At 46.1% G+C, this 11,073-nt stretch overlaps 2 protein-coding genes across 2 annotated transcripts; one reads left to right on the top strand and one right to left on the bottom strand.

Annotated features, from left to right (window-relative positions):
- Positions 1-630: 630 nt before the first annotated feature.
- LOC124660549 (cytosolic isocitrate dehydrogenase [NADP]-like) lies at positions 631-6,172 on the top strand. The gene is made up of 16 exons (XM_047198371.1): positions 631-847; positions 1,685-1,728; positions 1,932-2,041; positions 2,918-2,955; positions 3,068-3,145; positions 3,292-3,345; positions 3,425-3,526; positions 3,943-4,028; positions 4,113-4,216; positions 4,330-4,398; positions 4,483-4,598; positions 4,701-4,735; positions 4,899-5,041; positions 5,351-5,473; positions 5,584-5,679; positions 5,787-6,172. The coding sequence occupies exons 1-15, from the start codon at positions 799-801 to the stop codon at positions 5,675-5,677; spliced, it is 1,245 nt and encodes a 414-aa protein (XP_047054327.1). The 5' UTR covers positions 631-798; the 3' UTR covers positions 5,678-5,679; positions 5,787-6,172.
- LOC124660550 (pathogen-related protein-like) lies at positions 5,853-7,331 on the bottom strand. The gene is made up of 4 exons (XM_047198372.1): positions 7,121-7,331; positions 6,877-7,009; positions 6,494-6,795; positions 5,853-6,363 (listed from the first exon to the last, which is right to left on the bottom strand). The coding sequence occupies exons 1-4, from the start codon at positions 7,256-7,258 to the stop codon at positions 6,232-6,234; spliced, it is 705 nt and encodes a 234-aa protein (XP_047054328.1). The 5' UTR covers positions 7,259-7,331; the 3' UTR covers positions 5,853-6,231.
- Positions 7,332-11,073: the final 3,742 nt, after the last annotated feature.

Genomic DNA, 11,073 nt, shown 5'->3' on the forward strand with positions numbered 1-11,073 from the left:
GGTGCTCGACGGCGGCCTCCCCGCGGCGGTGCACAACGGCGGCCTCCCGCGCGGCCCTCCCCATGCCGGTCATGAGATAAGGTAGGGGGTGGTGTGTTCAGGGAAGCTTTGAGGTGGGGAAAGAGGAGTATGGTGCGGTGTGGACCTGTTTCCGTTTCTATAGAGACGCGTGCAATTTTTTGTTTTACGGAAACGTCGCACGGGAGCACGTTGTATGCGGTGTTGCTGTTAGCTTTTTTCCAAGATAGATACAGATATAGATTTAAGGGCATGTACAACGGGGTGACGTCAGTCTTCCCTTAGAGGTGCCATGTCGGATATTTGCTTAGTTGGAGGTGAGAAAATGATGGAAGACAAGTTTGTCTTCCCTTGACTAAGGGATCATCTCTTAGAAAATAAGGGAAGGCTATTTTCTCTATTTTATGACATGTCTTCCTTTAGCAAGATAATTTTCTACCAAATTTAATTTAATTGATTATTATTAATTATTAGGGATGAATATAAAAGATACCGCATTGTATGACTTATAACTATTATTTTCTCTAGATGATATGGTGAAATAAGAGAAGTCATGCCTTCTCTACCATTGTAGCCTAAGTCATTTAAAAAGGAATCGGAGGAGTAAAAAAAAAGTCCACGGCGCACGGCGAGCTCCGCCGTGTCGCCTAGTCAAACCACTTCGCTCTCTCCGCGCTCCGGTCTCCAGAAGAGCTCGAATCGCCTCTGGCCTCGCCTCGTCTCGCGGCCTCGCCTCATCCCGGAGCAGGCCAGCTGCCCAGCGAGCCGAGCGCGGCGCCCATGGAGTTCCAGAAGATCGTGGTCGCCAATCCCATCGTCGAGATGGACGGTGAGAAACCCCGATCCCCGCTTCCAATCCGAAGTTTGTACCACGCCGCGCTTGATTTGTCTAGTGTCTCGCTGCGATCCACGAGAGAATGTACAGATCAATGGCTGGGCTTTGCTCAGCTTGGGAATTGTTTCGCCGTACTGTGGTCGATCGGTGAATTAGGCTGCTTTACTTTGGTTTGGATCATGTGCATCTGAACTGGAACTCAATATTTTCCCTTACATTTTCATGTTCTTGGCCCCCTTGGCCTAATTTACTTGTGCTGGGCAATGTGATTTTTGGGTGAAGTTGTTCGGTGCTCGAATGTAGAGATCGTTTCATGCTAGTATGGCGATTAATGTTCGTCAATTTAATTAGTTTACTTGACGATTTGATATCTATGCACCGGCGAGTCTTAGAGGCGTATTGAAGAGCAGAGGTAGGAAGCGCGCTGAATTAGCTAGATGTCTCTCTGTTGAGTGACATGAAAGATCGAGTAAGCACACGCGTATACAGCGATAAAAGGACAATAACATTGCAAATCCTGTTCCATGGCACGCAGTATACAATATATCCAGACACCAAGTTCAGAACTTATCTGCAAAAATATCTCAAAATAGAACTTAAATAGGCCCTTTTTGATTGGGCCTTGTTGTATACCAAATGTCAGGACAATATCTTCTTCAATCAAAAACTTCAGTAGTTAGTATTTGCTGAAAAAGTTCCATGGATAAACTTTATGTTAGCATATACAAAGAAAAAAGTATGTTTTCCCGGTGTGTGTCATTCTTTTTCACATTGGGAGAGAGTGCTTCTGCAGACTAACTGACCCGTAAAGTTTATATTCATTTTGTGCAGGTGACGAGATGACTAGAATTATATGGAAATGGATCAAAGATAAGGTTAGTTATTGTCATTTCTGTTTGTTCTTGATTTTGATAGAATACTTAACCAAGGGCCGTGTTCAGAATCTCTGATTATTTCTCAAAAAAAAAAAAAAAGAATCTCTGATTATCTTATATCATTTTGTTCAATTTTTGGTGCTTTAGTGTTTCTTATTGTCCGCGTCTTCATTTGATAGACATTTTGAAATATTTTATTGCAGCTTATATTCCCTTTCCTGGATTTGGACATAAAATACTATGACTTAGGTCTACCTAACCGTGACGCTACTGGGGACAAAGTAACAATAGAAAGTGCAGAAGCTACCCTAAAGTAAGCCTCACTTTTTCTGCTTCATGGTTCTGGGTCATTCTATGTTTTCTTGTCTCTCTTTTGAGTTATGCCTTTCTTTCATGACAACAGTATTTTCTACTGGAATGGCTATTATTAGTGCTTTTTGCTGAACCTCTTGGTCCTAGTCCCAACTAGCAATTATTGTTAAATGAAGGAATTTGCATGTGTGCCAGTGGTTTCTTTTTCGAGAATACACCCTGGGAGGTGTATTGATCACATAGAAGAAAAGCCAGAAGGCTCACACCACAACGTTCGTGCTGTCAACAGGGGTGACAGCTCCCCGAGCAAAGCCTAATCTCCGTCCCTCCACGAGAAAGGAAAGGGGTCAGGAAAGCTGAAAGACTCGGAGCGGAACAACCTAGCTAGACGCCAACTGAGGGACTCCTCCTTGATCCTACCCCTAATCGCTCGAGCCTCCGGTGCCGCGCCGTTGAACACCACCTCATTCCGGTGCCTCCAGATGCACCAGAAGACAAGGATAACCGCCGTCCAAAGGTCCCGTCTCAGCCCCGAGGGGCAGACCAAGGAGGACCACCACTGAACAAGGTCTGTGTCCACGGAGGGGAGCCACTCCATCATCCCCCACCGAGCTAAGACCCAAGCCCAGATCTCGCGCGTGACCACACAACCTAGCAGAAGGTGCTGAATGGACTCCGGCTCTTGGTCGCACAGAGGGCAAGCAGCAGGGTGTGGAAGGCCGCGCCGCTGCAGCCTATCCGCCGTCCATCACCTGTTCCGGGAGGCAAGCCAGGCGAAGAACTTACATAATGCTGATACATAATTGATGTATATTGTTTGTGCCTTTGTGGTCCCTATATTTCTAGCCTATTGAGTTATGCTGTAATTTTGTTCCAGGTATAATGTGGCCATCAAGTGCGCAACTGTCACCCCAGGTGATGCTCAGAAGAATTTGATTTCATTAACCTATGAGCATTATGTATCGACAGAAGCTTTGGACACATATGTTAATTTTGATTTGGTGGCACGCTACTTTTGAGCTTACAGACGAAGGACGTGTAAAAGAGTTTAATTTAAAAGCTATGTGGAGGAGTCCAAATGGGACAATAAGGAACATCTTGAATGGTAAACCACTCACTGGTGATCAGTTTATTTCACATATGTTCATTGAGCTTCGTGAGTCCTGTATTTATTCTATGCTTAACTTTCATTGATGCACCTGTTGTGGTTTCTTTTTTACTTACATCATAGGAACTCATTGACTTCTGCAGGAACTGTTTTCCGGGAACCAATCATCTGCAAGAATGTTCCTCGGCTTGTACCTGGTACGGTGGTTTTATTGCACTTTCACACACCAATGCTTGGAGCTCGTTGATATTTATGCTACATATTTTACTCTGCCAGGATGGACAAAACCCATATGTATTGGAAGGCATGCTTTTGGTGATCAATACCGAGCAACAGATGTAATCATTAGAGGGCCAGGGAAGCTCAAATTGGTATTTGGTATGTAACTCAAGAAAACTAGTTATTCAGCTACTCTTGTGATTGGTCTTACAAGTCAGAATTTGTAGAACTTAGCACTCATTATTTTGTAGCTTGATCTCTTTATGATAAAAAAAATGTTAATGCTTCTCAAAATAGAGACATGGTTGTTGGCATCGACATTACATGTGACCATCTTGGCACATAAGCCTGGCTACCACTATAATCAGGAGCACTACTTCAGGACCTATTTAATGATTTATATGCGTATACACTGAGTAGAATCAGTTTCTCTTACTAAGTACTCCGTACTTTGTATTTGTGAGCGCACCTTACTAATATAGTTAAGTACCAATGATATTTTTCTGCAGTGACTTATGAGTTATTCGTTGTGCTAATTTCATGCTTACACTCTTATCTTCTGAAAACTGCCACAGATGGCGTAGAGGAGCAAATAGAGTTGGATGTGTTCAACTTTAATGGTGCTGGTGGGGTAGCATTGTCTATGTATAATACCGATGAGGTTTGTTTAGCTAGCTTGGATGCTCTGTATCTTCAAAATTGGTCTTTAAACCTGACATACTTTATCTTATTGCATTGGAAATAGTCTATTCGGGCTTTTGCTGAATCTTCAATGAACGTGGCTTACCAGAAAAGATGGCCACTTTATCTTAGTACCAAGAACACGATCCTCAAAAAATATGATGGAAGGTCAATATTCAATTATCATACATTATCTATTTTTTTGGAGATAGTCTTGAATCCATGTATGGCTTACACTGAAATATCACTCTCCTTACTTGCCGGTTTATCTCATATATCAGGTTTAAAGACATTTTCCAAGAAAACTATGAAATTTTTTGGAGAGGCAAGTTTGAGAAGGCAGGAATATGGTATGTCTATTTGCTCTATTGAACAGATAAGTATATAACATGCTTTGTTTTCCTTCTGTTCCAGACTAATTGTTGCTGTGGCAGGTACGAACATCGGCTGATCGATGATATGGTGGCCTATGCCCTTAAGAGTGAAGGTGGTTATGTTTGGGCTTGCAAGAATTATGATGGAGATGTGCAGAGTGATCTGATTGCTCAAGGTTTGTGCTCATCGTATATGGATGTTATTCCTTGCAACCTTTTATCTTGAGAAGGATGTCAGTTCATTTGCTAAGAGAAGTATGGTTTTACTTCTGCTGCAGGTTTTGGATCCCTAGGTCTCATGACATCAGTTCTGGTAAGTGTATGCCCTGATGGATGCTTCGTGCTACTCTCTGTATTTCAAAGTTATTATCACCATTTGTTTTATTATTGAGAATTCATCTAGATTGCACTGTCCTGCACCTGATATGTGCTTCTCTGTGCTCATCTTAACAGTTATAATTTTTTTATTGCTTTAGGTGTGCCCTGATGGTAGAACAGTTGAAGCTGAAGCTGCACATGGTACAGTCACAAGACATTACAGAGTCCACCAAAAAGGAGGCGAAACAAGCACAAATAGCATCGCGTCAATCTTTGCATGGTCGACTGGACTAGCACATAGGTACCAAGGGTGAATTAAATTATAGAAATAGATGATATTGATTTTACTCATGTTAAACCTGGATTCTCTTTTTGTGCTCTGTTGACCCTAAACTTCTTATACACAATCTTCATTTTCGTTAAACCAGAGATTTCAGAAAATTATGTTCTGAACTTCAGTTGGAATTTTCACTTTCGGGAGGTTGTTCTAGCTTATACATTCTTATTTTCTACTTCTGTAAACACCAAGTAGGCCACAGTAATTTTATTTGCTACTTTTGTAAAGATCTATAGCTGAAGCATTACGCGTTAACCTTGAACACTTGTACAGGGCAAAGCTGGATGACAACAAAAGACTGTTAGATTTCACACAAAAACTGGAAGCTGCTTGTGTGGGAACAGTGGAATCTGGAAAGATGACAAAGGATCTAGCTCTTCTCATACATGGGCCAACGTAATTCTTGCATCTCGTTTTGTATTCTGTAGCGACAATACAAAACGTAGTTCTAATCACCATTCTATCTATTAATTTTAATTTATACTGATTATCTTGACATCCTACAGTGTTAGCCGAGATAAGTATCTGAACACACTGGAGTTTATCGATGCGGTTGCTGATGAGTTGAAAACAAGTTTGTCAGTAAAATCGAAGTTATGAAGGTACTTCAACTAAGATCCTTTCCCTGTATTTCAGCTTAAGTGGCTTGTAATGCTTCTGTGAGGCTCATGTTTTCTTATCTAAGCATAATCTGCTATTCTCAACACAGGAGCGAACAGGGCAAGGGACTTGTTAAGATCTCCCATAATATACGATTTTATACCTTTGTACTATGAATAAGAAGGTGGGCAACGTTCCTTACAATACTCACAATCTCACATAAAGCCTCTGGTGACAATCTGAATGCACCTTGGAACAATGAAGAAAGTCTATGAATTTAGCTCGAAACTAAGACAACTAGGCCTATAGTTCACTAAATTCTGATTCATGAACAAGTCATTGTCTAGTAGCTCTTCCGAAAGTTCTGTCCAAACCAAGTGTGGTTTTGTCACCCCTACATACATACAAGTGGTGTTTGCAACAAATAGGCTTTTATTTTATTTTATTAAAAACACTGTCATGTCCCAGACATGGAATCAAAGGCAACTCAAAATATGGAGGTGATCGTCCTTTTACATTGATGCAAGTTACATGTTTCAATAATCCTTACAGCTTCAGTTTGCTTTCATCATTGGGCAACCTGAAGCCGATGCTGCAGAAGCAGCAGGCGGGCTCAAGAAGCTGGCGAGGAAGTTGCCCCGCTCGTAGTAATACTCTGCCTTCTCCACCTTCATCTCCTCATCAACCTGTATCACATTATTGCAGCGGACCATATATCAGTGTTTCCTCTGTTAGTGTAGATTCCCAGGTCTGAACAAAAGTTAACTGCATGGACAGCACGGAGATCTTATATACCAAGGTGCCAAACAAACTTACATGGAAGATGCAGACGCCAAAGAACTCCACACGCTGGCCATGAGGCGGGTGCCCCTTGAATGGCCCCTCCATGTACCCCCAATGTCGGAACTTGAAGGCGACCTTCGGTGGGTCGCTGCTGTAGACGTCAAGCACCTCAATGGCAAAACCCCGTGGAAATGCTGTGAGGAATGTCGACATGCCGGAGTCGACAGTTTCTTTGTCCGGGTCATAGATGCGGTGCTCTGGCGGCAAAGTGGTCGACAGGAACGCGTTGTAGCCTCCCATGGCCGACCATTCCTTCCGTGTCAGAGCCTTCATCCCTGCAAGCTTTTCATGTCGTTACACGGTGCGCTAATCTGGCAAGGTGTGGAAGTGTGTTGTGTGCAGCCATGAAGCCTCACCGTTGGTGCTCGCCGTGAATCCCTGGGAGTGAACGCACTTCTGATCCTCGGGGCGCACCTTGTGGAACATCTCCATCTCCCAGGTCTTGAGCAAGCGCTGCACCTTCTCTTCCACAGACCCCTCCGGCCATTCCTGTTGCAGTATGGATCATATGAACATAGTTTTGAATAACAACAATCTGTGTAGACACAAGGATTTTGCTCCGTAGAGAGTGAAGCGATTCACAGAGAGGCTAATATGTACATTGGTCCTCTCTTCCTCGAAGAGCTTGTTGACCACGTCAAAGTTGGGAGGGGCTCCGAGCCTCCACACCGTGTTCTTTTCGCCCTCGCCGTGGATGAACGACCGGTACTTGTCGCCTCCTGTTTCTGCAGACGCCATAGCTAATTGCTTTCCTCTCAAAATGGACAGGTTGATTGTGGTATTTGGAAGCGGCGAGTCAACTAAATAGTGAGGAACTGCATCATTGCAAACGTCACTGCGTTGGAAATTAAGAATAGTATACGCTATCCACCAACCCAATTCTCAAGCCGTCCCTGTCTCACTGAGTTGCCTCCAATCCTTTTGGCTGTAACTCGTGTCCACTGGAAAATGTTTAGACTTCTTTTTTTGACCATAGGAAAAAGGATTTTGCTTGTGATGACAGCTTGTCTCTTTCTTCTGCATGTTTTAATTATTTTCCCCCCTTGTCTAAGAAAACATAAAGCCTCATGCGCGCCTGTTTATAGCCAACGTTAATTGGCCGTTTGTATTACTGCTCTTGAGGATCGAGCTTACCGGAGAGTTGTTGTTCTCAGTACAATTAGCACACGCACACGTCTTCAACAACATCATGCCCTACCTTGTCTTTGGCGCTTTTTGCTAACATAAAAAATGAGGTGGAACTGTGGATGTTCATGGGAGCGAATCGTTTGAAAGATACAATGTCGAGATAGTAGCATCATATCTAATTTTCGCTTTTATTTTTGTCAAATCTGTTGCTTAATTAATAGATTGGGCCAAATCAATTGCCCCCAGGGTATCAGCCTCAGCCCTTGGTCAAAATCAAATGCAAAAATCATGAAATAAGTGGACCCAAAGGTGGCGTTTGTACCAGAACAATAAAAACCTTTTTTGAAGGAACCGTAAGCTTATTAATTAGGCAATAATATCCTTACAATTATTTGAGACGACCTCCAACACATGTTGGGACTGATCCACTAAGTAAACCATTTGCGCTATTGTTGCCTGATTGCGCTAACACGATCCACCTTGGTAATGCTACTATCTTGGCAAACCTTGTTGAATAATCTAGTAGCTTGGGTACTGTTTAGGGGTAGAAAGTTTGGATAATTGCACATTTGATCCCATGTGCATATGCTCCTGCCATTGTAAAAAAATATTTTAAAGTGTCAAGAAAATTCCAAACAAAAATTCGGATACTGTTTCAATTAATTTTCAATTAACACTTTTCCGATGTAAAAGTAGTTAGAGCTCCACGTGTTTTGTGTGTTCAGGAGCAGGTCAATAGGATCGAGCATATCGATCACTTACATAAGGCCTAAGCCCAGCTTTAAATTAATAAAGCTACAAAGGTAGAGTACAAAGATGCTGAGAACAGCTTACGACGCAACACAATTACAAGCAAACACCAGAAATCATGAAGAACAGCTTGCAACAACATGGTCCTCTTTAGCTATTTGCAACCCGGTGCCGAAGAAATCAAGAGGGAGCCGGCCTGTGTGGCTTGACAAGGGAGAAACACCAGGTAGTTGCACAACAGCCACATCCAGTCCATCGTCGAAGAAGGCTCCCTGCCACCTCGCCCTAGCTTGAAGAGCGCCGCACCATCGACCGATGGAAACGCTCCCCTGAACCTGAATGCGGACTGCTGGCGAGGATCGAAGTAGACCAAACCAAGCAAGCAACGCCAGGCCAAGCACATCGAGAAGCACCTCAGCGGACCGAAGATCGAACACGTCAGAGACAAAGCTACTGGGAACGCTGGAGAAGACACCGGCACACCTCCAACCACACATCAAACGCCCACACCCACCCTCAAGCACCCCAAGGCCGCGCCTTCAGCAAGGGGAGCGACGCCAAGCGCCACCGCAACCCAATCCAACATTAGGTTTTCACCTGGGGTCATAGGAGGAGGGGGAAGGACAGTACCTCGACGACGCCCCCAACAAGGAAGGCGACGCCCATGGATGTCGTCGCCGTCGTGACCGGCACCACCTGTTAGGGAATTCTCCCGGTCGAAGAGTCCCGCCAACCTCTAAGACGATTCAAAACCAGCTAGACCGGGCGCATCCGAGGAGAGGAGGGGCTGGTGGCTTCCTATCTGACACCGGCGACCATCGAAGGAGCCCCCAGGCCACGACCAGCACCCTCCGGTTCCACGCCGTCCACACGGCCGCAGAGGCCGGCAAGCATCAGCAGACACCGCTCGCCGCCAAGCCGGTGCTGCCCCACCACCAGAACAGGGCCGCCACCCTGGGATCCCGATCTCCCACCGAGGCCGCCCTTACCTGAGGCCGAGCCAAGGGCCAAGCCATCGGAGCAGGGGCACCACAGAGCAGCCGCATCGGCCATGGCGAGCCTGGCGTGGTGTTTCTCCTTCTACCCACAACGCGGAGAGCCAAGAGCCTAGATCCCCGCCGCCCCCTTCACCGGCATCTCGGGCTTAGCCCGATGGTGCCTCCGGGGGCGACGAGGAGGAGAAGAACGGAGGAGGGGCAGGGGGGACCTAGGGTTTCGCCCCCTCGCTCGCTAGGAGGGGCGACGTGAGGGGAGCGGAGCCATCGATCACTTCTCAGCCGTGGGATGGCATGATCCGGTAGGAGAGGTGGCGATAGTTGCGGCATGTTTTCTTTTTCTGAATAAGAAGCAAAACCCAAAAAGAAGCAATCGATGTACGACTGGACGCTGCACAAAACTAGTGAGTTCATCGTCTCTCTCCCTATCTCTCTCGATTTCGATCTAAAAGGAAACAAGAGGTATCAGAGCCACATCGAGGGAGATGTCGAAGACTCCAACAGCGTAAGAGAAGAACAACGGAGTGCATGTGGAGGCCGGCGCGTTAGGCAGGTCCAAGCCGCTGACGCCGTGGCGCATATCCGTGTCCCCAACTCGACGCCGTGGTTGTAGTACGTTGAGGTGCGACGAAGGAGAGATGGTGATCCGCGAGCGTGTCGTGCGGGAGAGCACCGGCTCGGTGAACTACCCCACCCTCACGCGATTCAACTACGTGGAGTGGGGGATGGTTATGCGCGTTCAGTTGCAGACCCAACATGATGAGGACATCCCTACCTCACTACTACCTCCGTCATTGCAAGTTGAAGATGATCCTGCTGTGAAGCTCAAGTCCAATGAAGTTAGGATTGGACCAATGACACGAGCTCGTGCGAAGCTACTTAAACAACAGGTGAACTTGTTCCTAAACGATACTTGTGATTGATGAGAACTTTATACTTACCTAAGTGCTATTATTTATGTATGATCAGGTACGAGGAGGGAGCAAGCATCGCACGAGGAGGAGAGGAGCAGCTGGACCAGAAGATGGACGTGAAGCTGGACATGGAACTGGACGTGAAGACATCCCATGGACGCGCGAGGGAGGAGCGGGAGGCATGCGCGAGAGGAAAAGCTGAAGACAGGCCGGTGCCAGATCCGGCCGACCGGCCGTGCCGCCGGACCATCCGGTCCCAGGCCCAGTCCGACCGGATCCTGAGCCGGGTCAGCCCGGTTTCCAACCGGGCGCAGCGCTTGTGCCATCCGGGCACTATCCAGTATGCCTGGAAGCATCGCCCGGTCACCACCCGGTGCCAGGTCCGGTTTGAACCGGACCGGCCGGTCCCAGACCCGGTCGACCGGCCGCCAGACCGGCCGACTCCGAGTCTGTCTTGACCAGATCTGTTCTGGGTTGGTTATTTTCGTACTTTTTTGACCTGAGGTCGTCCTGGACGCCTATATAAGTCGATAGGACGCCCCCAAAGTTGCTTGAGACCACGTTTAAGATAAACCCTAGTTTTTAGTTGTTTGCTCTGCAAAACTATTGAATTCCCTACACCATATTGCTTGATATTGTGTAGATCCTGATAAAGTTTTGTGTGATCTGCTGTTCCATTCGGAATTAGACGGTTGCAACTGACCATTTTGTGTTCGGCGGCTGCGTGCGCAAGTGTGTGGAGTTGCGAATATCTTGCAGGGTTGAG

The sequence above is a fragment of the Lolium rigidum genome, chromosome 6, assembly GCF_022539505.1.
Source record: "Lolium rigidum isolate FL_2022 chromosome 6, APGP_CSIRO_Lrig_0.1, whole genome shotgun sequence".
NCBI classification, from domain to species: Eukaryota; Viridiplantae; Streptophyta; class Magnoliopsida; order Poales; family Poaceae; genus Lolium; species Lolium rigidum.

Coding starts and splice junctions, on each gene's coding strand:
- LOC124660549 (XM_047198371.1), top strand. CDS start 799: ATGGAGTTCCAGAAGATCGTGGTCGCCAATCCCATCGTCGAGATGGAC. Junction 2,042..2,917: donor AGTGCAGAAGCTACCCTAAA/GTAAGCCTCACT, acceptor ATTTTGTTCCAG/GTATAATGTGGCCATCAAGT. Junction 4,217..4,329: donor CTCAAAAAATATGATGGAAG/GTCAATATTCAA, acceptor CTCATATATCAG/GTTTAAAGACATTTTCCAAG.
- LOC124660550 (XM_047198372.1), bottom strand. CDS start 7,258: ATGGCGTCTGCAGAAACAGGAGGCGACAAGTACCGGTCGTTCATCCAC. Junction 6,796..6,876: donor ATTCACGGCGAGCACCAACG/GTGAGGCTTCAT, acceptor AAAAGCTTGCAG/GGATGAAGGCTCTGACACGG. Junction 6,364..6,493: donor TTGGCGTCTGCATCTTCCAT/GTAAGTTTGTTT, acceptor AATGTGATACAG/GTTGATGAGGAGATGAAGGT.